Source organism: Euwallacea fornicatus, chromosome 6, assembly GCF_040115645.1.
Source record: "Euwallacea fornicatus isolate EFF26 chromosome 6, ASM4011564v1, whole genome shotgun sequence".
NCBI classification, from domain to species: domain Eukaryota; kingdom Metazoa; phylum Arthropoda; class Insecta; order Coleoptera; family Curculionidae; genus Euwallacea; species Euwallacea fornicatus.
The window spans coordinates 5,025,407-5,047,666 of record NC_089546.1 but is presented as its reverse complement, the minus strand read 5'-3'; the positions used below and the strand labels follow the sequence as shown (position 1 = coordinate 5,047,666).

The 22,260-nt window shown below is 37.1% G+C and overlaps 1 protein-coding gene across 2 annotated transcripts in view; it reads left to right on the top strand.

Moving 5' to 3' along the window:
- nolo (no long nerve cord) overlaps nt 1-22,260 on the top strand; it is a 252,886-nt gene that overhangs the window by 45,815 nt on the left and 184,811 nt on the right. For both annotated transcript variants that reach the window (XM_066283257.1, XM_066283256.1), the window contains exon 2: nt 16,352-16,453. In XM_066283257.1, coding sequence (XP_066139354.1) covers nt 16,424-16,453 — 30 coding nt within the window. In that variant the 5' untranslated portion in view covers nt 16,352-16,423. The remainder of the gene's footprint in view (nt 1-16,351; nt 16,454-22,260) is intronic.

Below are 22,260 nucleotides of genomic sequence, written 5' to 3'. Positions count from 1 at the left end.
AAATACAGGGTGTTGCATTTGCATCAAAAAATGTAGAAATGGATTATTTCACCTTTTTTATTATTTTTGGCCCCTCCTAACATTTTACAACAAAAAAGGTCTTTAGAGTTTTTTACGTAATCCTGACCCATTCTTAGACAAATTGCATGAGTTTGTTTTGTGCCGAAACTGATTATTTCTGTAATTGTTGTTTGTTGACTTACGTCTAACTACGCCACTGCCGGCAGATAAAAATAGGTTTTCTACTGAAAGGGCAGGTCTTTACCAACATACAATAACGACACAATTTTAAAAACCTACCATTGGCTGTTCCAAATTTATTACAAAAAATACTTTTCCATTTCAACCCCCTCTGTAAGGGAATCTAAACGTTTCTGGTCACATCTTTATAGAAACTTTTTTTTCTTTAAATGCTATGAAATTGTTTACGTGATCATTACGAAATGAAACATACTATTTTAAAATCAAAAGACTAAGAATACCTTCTTAGTCTTATGTATAGGTTACTTAACGTAGCAGACGCTGACAATGTCCTCCACCCTCTACTTGGCATGTTCCCAGGCGATGGTAAAATCCGTCGATGGAATTCCCAACGGCGTCAGCCGCTATGTTCTTTGACCACTCTAATTTTACTTTTTAGGTCTTGAATATTATCCGGCCCATTTTGATAAACCTTATCTTTCAGTTATTCCCAAAGAAAGTAATCTAATGGCGTTAAGTCTGGGAATCTGGGTGGCCATTAAATTCTGTCACGTCGTCCAATCCAGCGACCCGCAAGTATTTCATTAAGATATCCTCTGGCATTAACACCAAAATGTGGAGGAGCACCGTCTTGATGAAACCAAATTGTTTCGGTGGATATATCTAGATCGATTTCGTTAGGAAACGTAATAGCTAGAGCAGTCACCAATTCAAAATTTAAAGTCTAAGTAGCGTTCAGCTTTACGGGTTTATTCAGAAAAGAATTATCCTTAAATTCGATTGTTAACGGTACTTGCCTATGCATTTGCTTTTTAAAGGTGTTAAGTATGAGCTTCACATATCCAGCGTAGATTTTCCTGACTCCGCAAACTATAATTGTGCCTGTTAACCAGCTAATTTAGATCAAAGGTAGTTTCATCTCAAAAAAAGTATATTCAGTGGAAAACTATTATTTTCGTCACACCGCAATTTTGTAAGGAAATGATGAGGTCTTTCCTTACAAAATTGCAACTGTCTGTCACAGTCATCTTCCAAGAGCTCTTGGACAAGATGTACCTTATCTGGGTGGTGCTTTTCTGTTTTAAAAATCCTCTCAATCGTATGTCTAGACCCAGCATGGTTCTGAACCAACGAAATCGTTAACATGTGCGGATTTTTCTGCAGACATAAGACGATGTCCAATTTTCGATCGTCGTCTAAAACATGAAGTTAACCACTTCTATGTCTTTGACTGTATCATGTTCCTCAAATTTGCTGGATATCTTACTAACAGTGGCGTGGGAAATTTTTTTTCCAGGTGTTTGGCGTTCAATAACGCCTACACTTCACTTCGATTTCGTATTTGATCCCCACGTCCCAGCAATAATAAGACTTCGATGCACAGCTTTGTGAAATTACCAGTTTTGTTGGCGAACTCAAAAAGAACACCTCGAGAGTACAGAAATGAACAAACTTGACACAAAAAATGAAAAAAATCCGCATTTTGAAATTCATCTTGACATGCTGAATACCACCCTGCTTCCTTATGATCAATGTGAAATAAAAACTCATTCAAAATTAAAGGCGACATATCGATATTGTTTTTTAATGTGCCCCATCGCCTAAGGGTGTGCCAAGTAGAGGACGGAGGACATTTTCGGCATCTGCTACGTTAAACAACCTGTAGTTAGGACTAAGGGGGTATTCTTTATTTTTTGCTTGCTTTTAAGAGAGTGTGTTTTTTTATTTCCTAATAACGACGTAACTGAAAGAGAAAAGTGGTGTAATAAAATTCCATTTTTGATGAGCTTTTCGACGAGCCCACACTAGATATATGTTTTCATAAAAAAAAGTTGGGTAGGGCTGCAGCTTAGGGGGTGCAGAAAATTATTTCATTATATTGCCAAAACATACGGACAATTAAAAATCAAATCAGCCTTTTTGTTTCAAATTACTCGTTCGAAGGGATATTCACTTTGTTCCGGACCCTCGCCTGACCTGTATACAGTGCTGGTAAAAAGTATTGCAACGCGTTTATGACTTTCATAAACCTGATATTTTTAAAAAATGCTTAAACACGTTTAATTTTATTTAAAAAAAAAGGCATTTAATGCATTATTTTCGATGATCGAATTTTTCACCCCAATCCAGTTACCCCTACTAACGTTTTATTTTCAAAATGGAAAGGTGGCCATTGTAGTATATCAAATGAAAGGTGATTCAATAAAGGATACAACAGCATACTCAGAGATGAAATTGGCTTTACGGCATCATTAAGAAATGTAATTATTAGAAACAAAATGGTGCCTCACAATTACATCAAACAAATTTGAAATTTCTACAATAAATGTTCAAATTGGTCTCCAGTAATAATTTGGCAATGATTCAGTCGTGCCTCGAACCCCTTTATGCAATTATCCAGTGTTGCTTCCGTTATTAATTCTAATTCTGTTTGAATCTTAAGACGTAAATCATGTAAATTTTGTGGTCCCTTTTTGCAAACGGAGCCTCTTAAGTGCTCCGACAAAAAACGTGGAGAGCCGTCAGTTCTGGAGATTGTGGCTCCTTCCATTGGGTCTCTTCTACCGATCCATCTCCCAGGGAAAATCTCGTCCAGATATTCTCTAGTGGCCATTCAACGCCCTAACGAATACCTAATCTCTCATTCTAGAGCTTGTTCGCGAATTGATGTGCTTGGATTAATTTATACCATAAATAAAGCGTCGATTTTTTTGTCTTCGCTAATGATAAAGTTTTCTTCTCCATTGACACTTCCTGTTTCCATTTCGTCCGTCCATTTTTTAAAGTAGTGGCGGCCTGGATGGTTTCTAAGTGGAAACCTCTCTGCATAAAGTCGCTCAGCGTCGGAGGGCCGTTGACGACATTCTCCAAATGCTAACGGCATGTCGATTTTTTTACAAAAAAAGTATTTTTTAAAGTGACATGTATTTAGACTAAAAGTTACCTCTAGATTTAAAAAAAGCGAACATTTATAGTGCATTACATTTAAAAATCGAAAGTTTACGTCATTTCCGGTTAAACCGGAAGCGCTAAATAAATGTCATTTACGTCAATCAATCGGCCCTATTCTCATATAGCTTCCCTCCAAACTTCGACCCTCCAAGTTCGAAATAAAAAAAGTTGTAATGGCGAGCCATCTTCTCGAATCACCCGGTATGCGATATATTATTTTAGTAAACTGGTAAAAGCACCTTCAGAGGTGATAGAAAAAAACAAGGCAAGAAACTTAATATCATTAGGCTGAACAACAATAGGTATGAAAAGAAGATAAATTCCCTCCACCAGTTTTTAAGTTATTTGGACATCTAATATAAATTCCAAAATCTTATTACATCTTCTTTTGTGCTCAGCTGCGATGTTTGTGATAAAAGCAATCAAAGCTGACGTTGTTGATTTTATCATCTCTTCTTAGGATTCGAAAGTGTTCTTTTATTAATATTTTATGTCCAACGGCAAGCCACCCGCAAAGCCATTAAAACACATTGATAACCCCTTTTAGTGAAGTGGTCAATGTGTCACATACACCTGCGACCTAGTTGAAAAGAGATTTCGATGGCTGGCCATCATGAATAATAAAAATACCATTTTTGTTCCCTTCACAGTCTTCTTTCGTCCTTTCGGTGCCTCTTGATGGGAGATAAACATGTCTAAGCGCCTGCCGTGCTAAATAGACTCGGCAGGTAGGAAATATAATCATACTAAAAGGCGTTAAGACGTGAGTTTGATGAAAGACATCGTGTATGTATGTCCTGTGGAATAACGTCTCCCCGTCTTGAGCTCCTTGCAAGTGATTTTTTTTAAACTAAACTTTTCAAAAACCTCATAAAATTTGCTCGCTTTCAACAAAAATGAGTATGAGATGCAAATGAAAGCGAATGAAACGATTTTAAAATTTTCCGATAAAGGTCCGAAAATATCAATGTAAATTGAATATGATAATTGAAGTTCTACGTCTAACTGTAAATGACCTGATTGAGACAAATTTCAAGGGACGTTGGAGGGACAAAAATCTTCTAACAATTTACACTTCACGTCATGTTTGATGTAGCTGTCTGGGCCCTTCTATACTTCCAACCAAACTTGTTGAATCTGATATGAAAGGTCGTCGGGGTGGAACCAACTCCGCTCGCTAACCAACCTCTGTTGGTTACTGAGCAGCTCGTCGATTAAAGCCCAACATGAGGATAGTCCCAGAAGTGTTTCAGCTAACACTCAAGGCAAAAACGAAATTATAAATTATTACATTATTTGTCAACGTAGTCTCCTTTGGGGTTGACGCACTTTTCTCAGCGACGTTCAATGAAATTCTGTTGACCAGTGTCGAAGCTTCGAAGCCTTCGAAATGGGCATCAACCTCGTACTCCACCTCTTCATTATTGGCAAATGTCTTTCTACCGAGCAATTTTGTCGAATTTTAAAAATAAAAAATTATCTGAGCGAGCTAAATCTGGCGAAAAGAGTGGCTGAGAAAAAATTCAAAATCAAGTTGGTGGATTTTGGCTATTGCCATGAAGGAGGTGTGGAATGGGGCGTTGTCTTAATGAACAAGACTGTTTTTTTCGCCAAATGCAGTCGCTTTTTCCTAACCTTCTTTTATTTTTTTCTTCAGGGAGATGATCCATAAAAACGATCCCACGTACATCCAAAAAAACTAGTACCTCACCTTTCCTGCAGATGGAGCGGTGCTCGCTTTCTTTGAAGTCCATTCTCCCCTTTGAGTTCATTGTTTTGACTGTCTCTTCGTCTCATGTGTGAAATGATGGATCCATGTTTCGTCCATGGTTATGAATCGTCGCAAGAACTTGGCTTTACTGCCGGGAAACTTTGCCAAACACTCTTTAAAAGGTCCTCACGACGCTGCTTTTGTTCAGTTGTGACTAATTGCGGCAACCATCTTGCGCACAGCTTTCTCATATCCAATTGTTCGGTTAAAACGCAATATACAGTAGTTTTTGAAATGTTTACCTTTCATCGCGGAATTTTCACCACAATATGTGATGTGGTCAGATCTGGAGTGTCGGTGGGTCGACCACAGCGGAGTTTGTCTTGGCAGCTCACACGACTGTGTTTAAACTCTGCCAGTCGATATTTCACAGTTGTTAACGAACGATCGGACTCCCCCATGGCAGGATCAAACTCCACTTTGATGTTGGTTAAACTAAGGCTTTTCAAGTGAAATTGTTGCATCACGTACCAATTACCGATATTTCTATGTTCACAAAAGCTCTAAAAGCGTTGACCAAAAACGGCTTGCAAACACAAATCGACGTAGCACCTTCAGGCTTTAGATACAAGCTTTTTACGGTTAGATTCTTGTGATAGAGACAAATTTTCATCAAAGGTATTGTTACCTATTTGTTATGTGGGGTACTTCTGGTACTATCCTCGTAAGCCAAAGGCTGCCGATAATTGATTTACCAGACTTTTCCGATGACGAAGAACAATCCAATTTTCTGCGTCAGAACTGCTAAGGCAATATTCAGCTCCAGGCATTTCTTAACGCTCACCGTTGCCCTGTGGTAAAATGCGCAGGGTCGGATTCAAAAATATTCAGATGCTGGCTGAACGTTTACGGCACAGAATGTTGCGGGTTAGCTCAGCTTCAGCTTCAAAAGTTGGAAGACATGCAAAACGATGTTTTTATAATGATGTGCGAAACCATGTACAGGAAAAGCATATTACCGATGTCTTAAATAAATCCAAGGGGGAAAATTTTCTTGATTGTGAACAGGGCGGTAGCGGTGCAAAGAGCCAAAGATATTTAGGCCGTTTTATTGTTGTAAGTTTTAAGCAAAACGCAAATAAATTAGGACTTTCCGGGTCTTTCATTTTATTCAACGACACAGCTTAAACGATCGGGCATCGAAAAAAAATTGGAAACTTCGTGTCCGCTCTCCTCCATTCTTCCTGCAATGGCAGCTTCAAAACAGCCTTATCAGTAGTTATTTTATGTTTTCTGATCTGTATTTCCAGACAATAGCACGCGTCCCCGATAGGGCTGAGGTCTGAGGACTGAGCCGCAGTTTTAACCACTTTTGGACAACTGTGGAATGGTTATTCTTCTGCTGTCTTCGAGCTACGTTTGGGTTCGTCATCCCGATAAAGTTTATGTGTGTTCAAAATGTCACGTGCTTGACACTGGGCCGAAAATTTTGCGTTAAAAAAATTGAAATAATACATTTTACCCCCATATCTTTCGGTAAATACCGATTGTCCGACTCTTGTACTTACCACACCACCCCGTATCATAACAGACCCTCTATCACGCTTGACAGTGGGACGTAGGTTTTCGCTTTTTAAAGCTTCTTTTGCTTTTCTTTGAACTCTTGGGCGTTCGTCTCAGCCAAAGCAGTTAAATTTGAACTCGTCGCAGAAAATTACATCTGACGAGTAATTATCTCGTTTTAATAAATAGCTGGAGGCAAATTCTAACCGAATGTTCTTGTTCTTCTGCCGCAGCCACGGTTTTTTTCCCTTTTCCTGCTACTATGGCCATGGGAATGAATGCAACGGCGTATTGTTTTAAGAGACGCTCTTTTTCTCTCTATGCCGTCCTAAGTACACTTGCAGTTTTGGACAAGGGGATCTTGTTTAACTTTTTGCATAAGACGTTGGTGTTTCACATTCAACAGATTCGGACGGTGCGATATAATATCGAATCCGTCTTCGATGTCGCACTATCACGCGGCTGATAGTGCGAATAGAAATAAAGTTTCCCCGTGAGTTAACGTACGTTTTTATTGCATGCGGTCGATCGGACGGTTGCCCGCGTCACTCGTATCCGTTTAGTGCGTGTATGCCCTCTGAAAACTTAAATTGAATGAAATTTGATTGAAAACTGTACGGTAAAGAACCAATCGCTTAAACTGCATGGACCCGGAACGGCAACTGGACAGGGCGGGGTCGACAGGTTGTGTTTCGTTATGCATAAAATTATAATTGATGTGGATATTTTCTGATTGAGCGTTGGGCGATGCATTTAGCTTCATGCAGATACAGGGTGGTCCAACGGAAATCGGAGATGAACGATCCCGACTTAGGGGACAGCAAAATATGACCTACAGGTCAAATGTCATACGTTTATTTTTAAAATTAGGAAAATTTATTAACTTGGTATCGTCAATTTTCAAATTAATCTTTAGCCGCATTAAAAAAATGTAAAGCTATTAACACATGAAAAATAAGTCTTATTTGAGCAACCGCTCACCACCTTCCACGTCAATGCACTTTACCATCCCTCTGCTCGAAGACCTTTTTATTATAAATTACACATCAGCGTTATTCCTAATTTCATGACCTGCTAGTGGAATTTTTTGTCACAATTCTTCACGAGTATTATTGTCTCTTGCTATGCAATTGCCTTCTCGACTTGACTATATTGAGAAATCCAATGGGTTAAAGTCTGGACTTTTCGCGGGCCATGCAACAACTGTTGGCGCACTTGCAGCCACCATCGTTTTTCAGGACTTTTACGACTCCAAATAGGTTATGGGTAAAAATTCCGCAGGCGAAGAGAGATGTTGGGATTAAATGAGAACACCTTTTTGGGGTAAAAATAAGCGCTCTTTAATTACATTAAACGGAATTTGACCTTAGTTACAGTCATAAAACGACATGTCGAATTGTACCGAAGCGGTGGGTTGTAACTACCACCCTCCAGGACCTACGCAAAAATTAGACCAAAATTTTTACTTGCCGTTCTACGAAATCGAACTATACCGAAATTGGAGTTGATGCTATGAAAAAATAAAAAGTTAATAAGGAATTTAACTATAGAATTTCAACCTTCAACATCCTGTAATTTTGAAGCACGCAACACTGACGAAGTATATTGGATTGAATCGTCATGTTTTGGTATCCTCTATCTGGGGGAACGCCGTATGCCATTCTCAATGAATCACCCTGTATAAATAAACATGCTAACTGTGCCGACTTATCCGAGTCGATGCAGGACTTGTGACCCGTTAAGCAGCGTACACACAAAATCCGATATAACATATACAGGGTCCGCCACATAAAACTCCCCAGACTGGTATTTTCTTTATTTTTTCCGATGTAGCGCTAACTGGTGTAACAAATTGAAAGTTTTTTTGACCCTTTAAAAATGGTCCGGCAGGTGTCCAAAAAAATATTTGCTCTTGGTGATATTTCACAGATAAATTGAATTTTCGTTAACATTTCTTAACTCACCCCGTATGAGAAATATTGCTTCTTAGTTTGATGCTGGCCTTTGTCGTTTTCCATTTAAGGCCGTATCACGTGTACCGTATTTTAACTTCTTTTTAATCGAACAAAATCGTCGCTGCTGTTTTTTGTTAACTATTTTTTTAATTTTATAAATTTCCATAAGTTTTCAATAATTAATCAATCTCATAAAAGTAAAAATAACAATACAAACGAATAAACATAAAGCAGATAATAACTGCCATGACATTAATTTTAATCTGGTTATTACTATTGAAAATATGAACAATAATCGTTGAACGATTATCAAATATCCGTTGCTTTACATCTCTAGGGTTACAATACTTTTTGTGTAAAGTTCGATATTTTTGATAGTTTAATAGCACATTTAGGGAAACATGATTTTTTTTTTATTTCTCGCTATGGTTCGTTTTAGTCATTTTGAAAAATCTGATATGGTAATGATTTATGGGGACTGTCAAAAAAAGCCTCGATTAGCCTCTATAGTATTTTTCGAAAGGTTTCGTGATAGATGTTGTCCTGACCATTAAAATTTTAAAACGTTAATAACGAATCCCCAGAACTATGGTTCTTGCAACAGACCGAAAAAGAAAAAAAAATCGGTCCATGGGAGGTAATATTCAGAATAATTTTACTGTCATGTCAGTTGTCATGTCATGTCAAATTTACTTGTCATTGCGGCTATAAATGAAAATTCGAACATGTCAACTACGTCACCTAGTAAGGAAATAAAAATTTCTTCAACATCTATTAGAAGAATTCTCCGCGATAATGACTATCGTGCATACAAAATGACATTTAACTAAGGATTAAGACATGACGATTATAAAAGGAGGTCGCATTTTATAGCAAAAATGTCAGCCCTGAGAAAGTTAAATAGGGACCTCCATTATAATATTCTGTTAAGCTATGAATGCACCTCTACCGAAGGTTGTAGCCTTAATACACACAATATTCATTATTGGAGTGACGGAAATCCTGACTAGACAAGAGAAAGAAATTTTCACGTCGAATATTTGGGCAGAGATGCTTGGAGGCAGACCTATTGGTCCTCACGTGTTGGAAGGCAATTTAAATGCCGGGATCCACTCAAGCTTCCTAGGAAATGTGCTACCAAATTACTTAGAAGGAATTCCATTGGAAGAAAGACGGAACATTTCCTTTCACCATGATGGTGCTCCGCTCCATAATACAAATTTCGTGGCAAATTATTTGTCTGAGAGATTCGGAAACCAGTAGAATGACAATTCTGGACCTGTAAAATGGCCAATAAGGTCTGCAGACCTCAATCCATTAGGGTTACTTTTGTGGGGTTTTCGTCACCATTACTTCCACGAAACACAACACCGCAATGTTGAAGAACCGACAGATTGGATTCGCCAAGGGTGCAGAAACGTTCTGTTACCGGGTGATAATGGAGAGTCGGTCAAAAGATTTATTTATTATATTTCCTGCGATGATCAAAACCGTGAACAATATTTTAAAGTAGTGCATAAAGCGCTAACCATGGGACTTCGAATATCCAAATTGTTTTTAAATTGTTAATTAAGTACACGTCAGAATTTGCTATTACGTTTATTCGTTTCTATTGTAATTTTTGCTTTTAATAGATTATTCGATTGTATAAATTAATCGATTGCAGAGAAGTCAACGGAATTTATAAAATTTTAAATATGGGCAGCAGACAATGATTTTTTCATTGAAAAGGACTAAAAATAAGACATACATGTACAGTGGGGGCCATAAGTATGGAACATTTTTTGAAACTTTATTTAGCTAAAGGGCCTTTACTTTCTTTCTTCCATTCTGGTATATTTAAATTAGGGTAGGTCAATTCTACATTTCAAACCATACAGCATTTATAGAATGTTGCTATCAAAAATTTCACCGATAAACAAATTTTTTTAGATGGACAAATGTATGGAATATCATAGATTTCAATTTATTTCGCATTTAGTATTCAGTATTGAGTGTTACATTTCGATAAAATTTGAGGCCGAAATGGTTAAAAAAAATATCTTTCGGAAGATCTTCGATCACGAATAGTGGAGATGTCAAATAACGGAGCCAATCAGAAGGACATCGCAAAGACACTTAATGTGAGCCAGGGGTGTGTATCGAAAATTTCGAGGATGTTTAGGGTATTCAACGCCGTAAAAAACCGTCCGGAAACAGGACGTCCCAGAAAAACAACAGCACATACAGTTCGACGTGTTAAAATTATATCCTCCAAAGATCCCGAAAAATCATCGAGCTTAATAAAGGAAAAAATTACAACTAATAGTGATATTGAAATTAGTGATCGTACTGTGAGGCGTCATCTATGTGATACTGGATTGTTTGGACAATTGGCAGTGAAGAAACCATTAATTTCCAAAAAAAACCAGAAGGCCAGAATTAAGTTTGCACGCTCACGTCTGTTTTGGACACCCGAAAAATGGAATACCGTCCTTTTCAGTGACGAAATCAAAATCAAACTGTTTGATTCGGATGGACAAACTTAAGTTCGGCGACCAATAGGGAAGAGATTTGATCCCAAATACCAAGAGCCCACTGTTAAACATGGCGGTCAGAGTTTAATGGTGCGGGGATCTTTTTCGAGATCTGGAATTGGCCTATCAGTCAAAATTGATGAAATAATGGATCGATTTTTATAGAAAAATATCCTAGAGCAGCATATGCTTCCATTTGCCGAGGAAGAAATGCCACTGGTATGGCGGTTCCGACAGGATAATGATCCTTCGCGGTTGATTAAAAATTGGTTTATTGAAAAGCAGATAGGTGTTATAGAATGGCCTTCACAATCTCCCGATTTAAATCCCATCGAACATCTGCGGGACCATTTGAAGCGGAAAATTAGACAAAGACACGTGTCAAATACTGAACAATTGTGGAGGATGATACAAGAAGAATGGAAAAACATTTCTTCCTCAACGTGCCAGAGTCTAATCGATTCAATGCGGCGTCGATGTCGGGCTGTCCTAGATGCTAAGGGGTATGCCAGAAAATATTGAGTTTACTTACGATGGCAGGCTCCATACCATGATATAAAAAAATATTCCATACTTATGGCCACCACTGTACATGACGTAAACTGAAGAAGACCGAAGTCCACATCAAGATATGAAGCAATTGCAAAAATTCACTTTATTCGTGAAATACATATTATCAAGTGCAAACACCTTTTTAGGCACCTCTTACGCCATTTTTAAAGAGTTCAAAGAAACCTTCAATTCGATGTGCCACTTAACGTTGTATCTAAAAGGATGAAGAAAACGCCTGTGGAGTTTTATGTAGCGGACCCTGCGTCCCACACTCGGTACATGCTTTTCTATGTATGATTTTAGACGACTCGACTATCGTTCACAATACACGGTGAACGAAAAAATTATAACACGTTGATTCCTTCATGTGGACGACCAAATGAGTGTTTAATTGCACGTGTTGCTCCCTTTTGCCTTGATTACCGCTTTACACTTCTTTAGCATGCTGGAAATGAAATTTATAATGTCCCACATTTCCGTGATCCGCAATGGAATTTCGTTCTTCTATTTTAGCTAATAAACGCGCACTCATGGCTTTTATTCCTTGAACTGTGATTCCTTTCGTAGATATAACCACCACCACCACCGCGTGTCTACTGTAGTATTGGAATTTGACGTTCCATTGAAGTCTAATACTACAATACGATGGGAAAATCCATTCTTAAATCGGAAAATTACGTAGAAAAATGACTTTCACTTTTGGGTCTTGTTCCAATACAAAAAAAAAAAGTGGTTCACGTTCGACTCTCCCTCGTATAATCTTGGCTTTTTCTTTAGGAAAATATGTTGCTCTGATTAAACGGGGCTTATTTTCCCTGTAACATTTCAGACGTAAATATTCGTAAATAATTGATTGTTGTTATCTACTAATGTTTATTTGTGGCAGTATGAGCATGCTGTTTGCAGCACAAATCATTTAAAGTGGGCTCATTGTTGTTGGTATACGACGTTCCCACTGCGTCAGGGCGTCCAAAAAATGCACCAACATATTTTGTTCAAAATTCCCCACCGCAAGCGATGTAGTTTTTAGTCGCATTAAATTCCATCTGGGCATTTGTAAACGAATGACCCAACACAGCATTATGGCGCATAAGGTAGGGAAACTAACACGATGAGGGAGCACAATGAGCTCGGATATGGCAACTGAACTGGCCTGTTATCCTTTTATCTGCTTTTTTATTGTAAGAAATATTATAGAAGTAAATCTTGGCACTGAGAAGCAAAAGAAAATGCATTAGATCAACTTTTTTTTTTTTTTTTTTTTTTTTTTTTTTTTTTTTTTTTTAAGTTCCTTCCGGAAAATCGTCGAGATTCTTCACGTTTCTAATTACCAGATTAACGAAAATTAAACGCAAAACATGCCTGCCTGTGGCTTTCTAAGCGGAAGCATTTTTAGCGCAATTATCTCTGATACACTTGCATGGAAGCACGGCTTAAACTGAAAAATCTAAAAGTCACTTGGGCAGTCTAGTTCAACGCACAGGTCATTTTCTTGAGGATGTTTTTGATTACAGATTAAGAACCCTGCTTAGGACAGGGTCGGGGATGGGCCCGATGCAGATTTATAATAGCGTGGCAGGATAGTACCTTTGTATTACAGCTTACAGAAGATATTTAACGGTGGCACAAGACTAGAATTAATTAACAAATCGAAAATACGCGTTAAAAATTTGTGTTTTTCGATAAGTTATCTGACAACTGTGAAAATCCTTTTGATTAAATGACGAACGGTATTCATCATTTAATTAAATGGCACACTCAATCGTACAAAAGGTAGATCAATACACAGCAAATTTAATATACAGGGCGTCTGGCAAGTCGTTACAATCACTTTAGGGAGCGATAGACGCCCGATTTTGAGTCGACTTAATCAAACATACCTACGTACCAAGTGTTACGGTTCTCCTAACGATTAAGTTTTTAATATTTTTCAATTTGATAATTACTGATGCAATTACTGAGGGGTAGAAGAACGACCAGCCCTCTAACCACAAAAATGTACTAAATTTTTTTTTATTTATGGACAGATTTTAGACGATAAAATCTAAAATGGCTTCGTTACTTGCTGAGAACTTCACAAACACGATCTTCCGAGTTTGTGATAAAGCGAAAAGTCAAATTTAGATGCGGATTTCATTTAACCGCTTAGAAGTATGTTTGTTCGAATTTCTTAAAACCTCCTTTGGGCAATGGCCTTTCAGGCCTTCCGAAAAGATTCTTAATAAACATTTCGAAAATTAAAGAAGTTGACCATTAGGTGCCCAAGGAGGGCATTCGCCGAAATATTATCCATTAAAAATGGTTCAAAAAATGAAGATATTTGTTAAAAAGAGGGCAGATCTTGGGCAAACGTGCGACTCCTTGAAATACCGGAACATCCAAAAACTAAATATTTACTTGAACCTATTTGAAAACCCAATTTAAAACTACCCCGATAGAACTATATACAGGGTTCGCCATTACTCCAGCCTTGGTTCCTGGTGTCTTTGTATAAATATCAATATGAAATGTTTAGTAAAGACATTTGTCATGTGTTACATTTGTCATGTGTGACATTTGTCATGTGTGACATTTGTCATGTGTGACATTTGTCATGTGTGACATTTGTCATGTGTGACATGTGTCATGTGTGACATTTGTCATGTGTGACATGTCTGTACTAAACATTTCATATTGATATTTAATCAAAGACACCAGGAACCAAGGCCGGAGTAATGGCGAACCCTGTATATTGTAACATTCATATAGACAATGATATGCTTCAGTGTTAAAAATGTTCTTTTAGGTGGTGAGAATTGCAAGCTAAATAAAGCAAATTTACGAGTTTTTCACTTATCTCAAACCCTTAACACAAACACGGTCACACTCGCATATACATATGGGATAAATTGTTGTTTGCAAAACTTATTTATTCGGGCTTGAAAAGTGACTGCCTTTTTCATGCACGGAATCACAACAGAGAAGTTATATTTTGGGTCACGCAGCATAAAATTGATTTGTGTGCCTAACATAAAAATTCCCGTTTTTTCGGGTCTTTCCCATATTGTTCACACATAATGTACACCCGAGTTTAATATTAAGTGAATTTATTTTTCCAAATTCCGTTATTTTAAATTTATTATCCCAAACGTACAGGGTGTTTCAGTTTATAGTAGCAGGACTTCAACAGCCGATAGAAGACCTATTCTTAAGACGAAAATGTTATATAAATACATATTGAAATCGGCTCAGTTTTCGAGATACAAGGTGGCAACCTTAACTTTTTTTTTTTTTTTTCAAAATAATTCACGCAAATATCAAAATATGGTATTATGGGATTTTTCGCAGCTCCGAATTTGTATTCGTACTTTTTAAACTGATTTTTACACTTTTTAATTGTTATTTAATACAAAACTAAGAAGTAATTATATTCTAACTGATTTAGCTCCAATTTATCCAATATCGAGGAACTTTCTTATAATTCGAGGAGGTATTTGCTGAACTTCTCGAGTAAATTTGTTTTTCTTAACTCTTTTATGTTGTTGGGCTCACCCCCGTACACCCTACATGTCGGATAACCCGACGAAAAGCCCATTTGGGTAATGTCAGGCGATCGAGCAGGCCACTCCAACTGCCCCCTTCCCCCAATCCATCGACGGTACTATTATTATAATGACGGTATATATTGCATGAAATAGGTTCGGAAATTCTCAAACAACTCAACAACATCACCATACACATGGGGCTCAATAAACAAGTATAAAAATATATATTTATCTACTCTGTAGATAACCCCGTATATGTATATGTCGGATCACCAATAGGGAAATTTTCCTTGATGATATGAAGTATTTAGTTCACATTTAATAGTAAAAATAGAAAAGGGCAAAACCAACGAATTTGCCACCACACGAGCGCTTCTCGTCTCTTCCCAATCTAATCTGCCTGTCCCGTTTTGGTTTCTGGTTTTCCAGATCTCGCGAGTCCTTCCAATCCGAGGGATAAGGTACCTGCTGCTCCCTGTTTTCCACGAAAGCTCGCAGGCATGGCCTCTCGGTTTCGCCCTTGCTGGTAGCGACCTAGTTCCACAGTGCTTTTCGTTAAGATGGCCCTGTCGGCCTGCCCTTCGTCATATTGTCAGCTCGTAGTGTTACACTTTATCACTTAAGGACTAATCAATCTCCGACATATATATTCGTCATGTGAAAAATGCACAACCAGCAACAATATTTGACGTGTTTCAGTATTTTTTTGAAAAATATTTCCTTCAATTTTTAACGAATTTATGCGGGACTCCTGGTAGTTTGTGTTTATTTCTTTGTAATTTTCAAATTTCAAATTCAAAACATTTTTTTATATAGGAAAATTCTACTTGACCCAACGCAGAGTAAAACGGCTTTTTCCCCCATGGACTAAAATATATAACGCCTCATTTAAAGAAAATGGTTTTTTGGAAATTTTTTGGATCGGCCCAGATCAGTTTGTTTTGCAGACCGTCGTGTAGATAATCATCAAACTCGAAATTGTGAAGAATGAAGCGCAGCGTTTTGACTTCCTGCTAGCAAAATGTCGTTGTCCTGCCCTCGTTAGTTCCATTAAGTCATTTTTTTACACAGAAAAATTTTGCCAATTTTGGCATAAAACAATAATTTTTATCTCCGAAAGTTGACATTTTAGATTATCGGTATTTTGATGTTGAAATTCAACATAAAATCATTAAAAAAAAAAACAAATAATAAACAAAGTCATTCGATTTAAAATAACAAAGAGCGGGCAATTTGAAAATGTTTTCAATCGATAGGGCTCGAATGGCCGTATACTACATATGGATTTTTCAGCTTTCACGGTTGTCCAAATATTTTTAACGGGCGCTCAGCTAAAAACACCCTGTATTTATCGTTAAGCATAAACACTTTTTTCAGGACCCAGATGGCCTTGATGCTACTTCAGCGTCTCTCATGAGGAACCTTACAAACTAGAAACGACGACTGAACATGGAATATCTCCATTTCCTGCTTCTAATGGTAAGAAAACCTGCTTTTTTATTACTCGTCAGTAAGAGCGTATTATGCGACAATGAACTGCTCGTAATAAGAGTATTTCGCCCCTCAGCGTGTCATGTTCACATGCGTGGGTCGTTAATAGGTTGAATAAAAAATGGAAGCTGTCCCACTAATCGTACAATACTCGTAAATGTGACAGCTGGTAAAGTGTCCTTTCTATTATATATGCAGTAGCCTGTGGTTAACCGGCATTAGATAAACAGGTGTATGCAGCAGTATGACACTGGTAAAATATTGATTGCCCTTTAGGAATAAACTCAAAATAATGGGTTTTGTCCTGCTGTAATAGGACGCCTAGTTTTGGTTGCGGGAATATGTGATTTCACAGCGAATTCATGGCAAAGATATAATTGGTGGAAATATTACACTTTTTCCTTGAAGTCGCAATGCTCAACGCGTCATTCAACGTGGCGCACTAGAAAGTTGTGCTGAGCTATCATAATCATTAGTGTTCATCCAATCAAACCGCTCTTCTTAAAGTCTTTATACGGAGTGTCGTTCGTGGCCACTCAACATTTTTCCCGCAACACTTCACGCACGGTAATTTATTAAGGATGCAGTTCCATGGTACTATATTTTCATACACCACACACACCGACCCGCAGTCTTGGTACGGTAAGCTACTTTACGCAGTAAACTATTTTACATCAGAAGCCGTAAGATTTAGAAAAAAAATTTTAATATAAAAGTTAATACGTTTTTCATGCATTTTTATTCTTTTAATATTTTCGAAGTTATAGGGTGGTCCAGAAAACCGTGGCGTGCAAAAAATATGTTTTTTTTTTTTTTTTTAATAAAATACCTTATCTTGCTACTTGTTACGAACGCAAATTATGCTTGTAAATTTATGTAATTTTTTATTAGATAATATAAAAAATGTTTTGAGTTAATTCAACTTAAACTAAAAGTCGAAGGTAAAATAAACTGTATTTTCTTTAAATCAGTTTTTCTTGCAATTAACTTTCGTATGATATGTATAGGGTGTCGGTTTGAAAACTTTCTGCCCTCATTATCTCTAAACGAGATAGATTTTCAAAAAATCAGGTGAACACTTTGATTTTGTTATCGAGAGGAAACAATTTTTGTGCAAAATTCACTGCGCCTCTTTGTACCTCTACCACGCAAGACATATCTTCTCGGGTATCTTAACAGTAAAGGAGGTTAAGCCATACATAATTCTAAAGGGCTTTTCATTCCTTACATTTCGGCACCTTATTTGTTATATTTCGCTCTTGCGTTATCAATTTAGGCTCCTTTGATTATTGTAAATTCATTTTTCCTATTAATTTTTGATAGCGTAAGACTTTTTTTTTAATATTTTACGATCCGGAAATTGTAATAATAAACTTTTATATAGCTGTTTTAAATTATAAAACAAATAATTTTTCTTATTACTTGCTTATAAAAAAACACTTTAAAAAGCGGAATTCTTATTTGTAAAACTTTTAGTTTGGTAGATGTTCGAAATGGTCTCCATTAATTTCCAAAGAATAATCGAGCCTATTTTGAAACTCTTCCCCGACGTTTTCGTGTACCACTTCTGAAATAGCTCTATTTGCCTCCGTGGTTTTCTTTTTGAAATCGTCAATATCGTCAAGCCGGGTTGTGTAATCAACCGATTTTATATGCCCCCATGGAGAAGAATCTGATGGCGTTAAGTCTGGTGATCTTGCGGACCGTTCTATCGGTTTCCTTCCACCCTTTCCAGTTATCGGAAAATCGGTCAGCCAACCATTCTCGCAGTAGGCGAAAATGATGCGGTATGACTCAATTTTACTGAAAACGTATTTGGTCTTCTTGTAAGAGGTTTCCGCCAGTTGGACTTTCCAAACGAGTCGTTATTAAAGGATCAATTACGTTTCCATGTAAGTTTAAGGACAGTTCTCCAGTTAAGTTTCCTTCAATGAAGAAAGGTCGTATGACATTTCCGTAAATATTAGCTCAAACGTTAATTTTTTCCGGCCACTGTGTAGCGTCCTCTCTAAAAACGTGAGGATTTTCGTCACTCTAATGTCGGCAGTTCTGTTTATTGACTCAACCGTTAACAAAGAAGGTGTCTGTATCACTGAAGCAAATCTTCGTTAAAGATAAATTGTTATTATTAATTAAATTGGTCGTGGTTTCGCAAAACTCGACTTTTCTATGAAAACCGTTGTCATGAAATTCCTGTAAAATTTGCATTTTGTCGGCATGAAATTTATTCAATTTGGGCCCTTTCTGTACAGTTTCATGTGACTTTTCAGTTTGACTTGCGATCGTACGCAGTAAATTTCTGGGTTCTGCAACGAAGGTTCCCAGAATCTCTATTTGAACAGTTTCATTTAAAATGCGCCGAACAGCCCTTTTTTTGTTTGCAATAGGGTCCGTTTCAGTAATACTTTTTATTAAATCTAGAACGTATCCGTGATTCACATTTGAATTAGAATTTCTAACATTAAAAACTTCTGATGTTTGCCTTGGGCATCTTCCCTGCTTCCCATAAATCAAAATAACTTCTGCGCCTTGCTGAATTGTGTGTGCCATTTTTGAAATTGCTCACAATAACACTAGTATATCACTAGTATCGCTCGTGATAACACTAGTAGTATCGCTAAAAAATTTAACTGATTTTTTATGTCGGATAGCACGGACCAGTACCACGGGTGAGTAAATATTATTTTCCATGCAAGGTAGTACCAAAAGGTAGCGAGACGGCATTTTTTGTCAACAAAGATTCACAATAAAAAAGTTCATATTCCACGTAGATGTATCTTTTCAAGAACCGAAGAAATTTATGAGATTAATACACAGTTGCTTCAATGATTAATGCGTTTCTTCTTTTGCCAGTAGTCTCGACAAAAGATAAATAAATTGGTTAGGAAATCAATAGATTTATTAAAACAATTTCATAGTCATTTCAAATCTATCAAAACTATAGGAAACACGTTACACAAATAGGAAAAATGAATTTAGAACTATAAAAGACGCCTAACTTTGATAACGCAACAGTTACCTGTAACAAATGAAGTATCGAAGAGTAGATAATGAACAGCTCTTCATAATGATGTATCACTTAAGTTACTTTCTTTACCACTTAAGTTATTTCAGAGGATGGCTGTGGGGGGTAGAGGATTGAAAGAGACTCTGAATCCTACATAAAAATTCTTCCTCCTTGTTAACAAAACCCACGTGTTCCGGGGATTTAAAAAAATCTACCTCATTGCGAGATAATAGAGGCGAGAAGGTTTCAAATTGGCACCCTGTATATGTCACATGGCTTAACTGAAGATATCTGAAGTGTGTAAGGTCTGTTCAGTTTAGATATATGACATGTATATACATATTATTTGAAAGATAATTAAAAGATTTCATTTTCAAAAAAATACAGGGTGTCCTACTGAAAAAATCAGTTCAGGTTAGTTCATCATCAAATCAGTTTCAGGCACTTGAAATGAGCAAAGTTTGGGTATTTTTTTAAATTCTGTATAAAATTTTTGGAAAATTTTAGCAGAACGACCTTTAGATTTTAACTGGACAAGTTTTCAAACGATTCAACTGATACTAGGCGAATTTATTAAAAAATTTAAAAAGCTTATTATTCGTTCGAACTTTACTTTAAGTCAGTTAACTTAAAAGTTGCGAGAAAAATTTCATAGTTCGCAATAACAAAAAACACTCATAGTTACAAGGGAAATTTTTATTCGCAACAACATGTAGGGTACTGCATTAAAGAAAGGTGTTTTTGTCACGCCACGGTTTTCCCGACCACCCTGTAACGTCAAAAATATTAAAAAATAAAAATGTATGAAATACCGCATAACTTTTATGTTAAACTTTTTCTAAGCTTTACGTTTGCTCAGATAGGGTGGTGGACCATCGTACGTGAACCGCCCTGTATATATCTATCACGTATGACATTAAAACTTATTTTTATCTAAATGGATGTATGGTATGATCCGTATTTATGCTAGTGATAATAACAGAATCCAACGAAAACTCAAACTCATCAGAAAAAAACAACTTCATAATAATCGATTGATTACACAAGTCTTCGCAGAAGTAACATGGCCCCAATTATTTCCACACATGTGTAAAATTAATATCGCGTCGAGATGCCCTTTTTGCTCCAGGATTGTTCAGGTTCTAATGAACGACTGGCATTGATTGGATCAATTTTTCTGTTAGGTCAGTCGGTACTTGTGACCATTCTTCTCAATTAACCCTTTTAACATCTGTTTTACTGTGAATTATACGTTTCCGAATTTGCCTTTTCAAATAATTCGATGAATTTTCTATAGAGTCGAGGTCGAGATCTTGAAAAATTTTAAATATGCGTTGATGACGCAGTAGACCCATCAAATGAAACCAAGATTTGATTTTATGCAGGGAAAATATGTGCACCTTTCAATGGACCAACGTACTGTATCAGGATTTTTGCGGATGAGCGCAAACATAAAGCATCGAGTTCATTACTTGATGCTATTAAAGTGAAACAATAGTTATCGACGATATGCTGGAATCCAGAATGATAACAACTACTTTACATCGGGACGCACAGTAGCGAATTTTTAGGCAATATCGATCCAAATGCGCCACCAAACCATGAATTGGCAACGTGTGCTCATTAATAGGCGAAGCATTCAATATCGTGTATAAAAATCGTGCCGACTGTGCCGACTGATCGGATTCAAAACGTGCCCTCTATGACTGACGCGGATGGATCTGTCGCTCGCGACTCAGTCGGCATGTTTTTCTTCGTTTTTCGATACTGTCGAACTCAGTACTATTCGCCAGTACTGGGAAATATGTTTAGTTCGATGCATGAAAAGACGTGCGCAATGTGCAGCGTCAATTCGTGTCAATTGCTGCAGTTAGCATGATTTATTACGCATTTGTATTTATTAAATTATGTATTTATTAAATTGAACGCATCGCCTAGCTATAAACTGGAAAATATTCATATCGATCATGGCTATTGAGTGATAGTAGACCAATTTAATATCGTTAATAAAAAAATACATGACGAATGCGGCACGTAGGGACCATAAATGTTCTATCAGATGCGCTGTGTGCGCTGGTTTGCGTTAGTTAACAGGCCATAAGTTTTGAATTAACTGGGACCGGTCGACATGGTCGGCATGCTTATTTATATAAGATGATCCGTTGGAAATGGGACACGGCATGCTTCATGCCATTGTAGCGTGTTTCAAAATTACCTAATGTCAATCCATATTACTCGAGAACGGGGCCTTATTCCAAAATCAACAAACTTTTTTTAACTTAGAAAACCACGCTTCTTCGATTCATATAGTCAAAACCTAAGAAAAGCTGCAAGCAAAAAAGTTAGGGCTCAAAATACCCGAAGCCGGCCCTGTACGACACACATTAAAAATAATAATAAATTTCGTTCGAATTTTCTAATTTATCATGGTGTGCGAATGTAGATTCGTCCGAAAGGGAAGGTTGGTGAGGAAATATGCATTTTCCCATTATTACCGCCTCGCCCGATTACTAAAATTAACTCAGTTTCATGAAGTTTCTGATGTAAAGGAACGTGGTAAGGATGGTATTTATTCACTTTTAAAATTCCTTGGACACTTGTCTTTGTCGTTCCTGAGTCAGCAGCAGTTTAACGACAACTTACATGGGGATCGAAGACAGCAGCTGCAAGAACTGCTATATTATTGCCTTCATGTGTTGCACTTAGGGAGCGATTGCGTTTGTTCGTTTCCAACGTTTTCGTTTCTTTGATATTTGGAATGCCACCTTTGAAAGCCGTCCAACAAGGA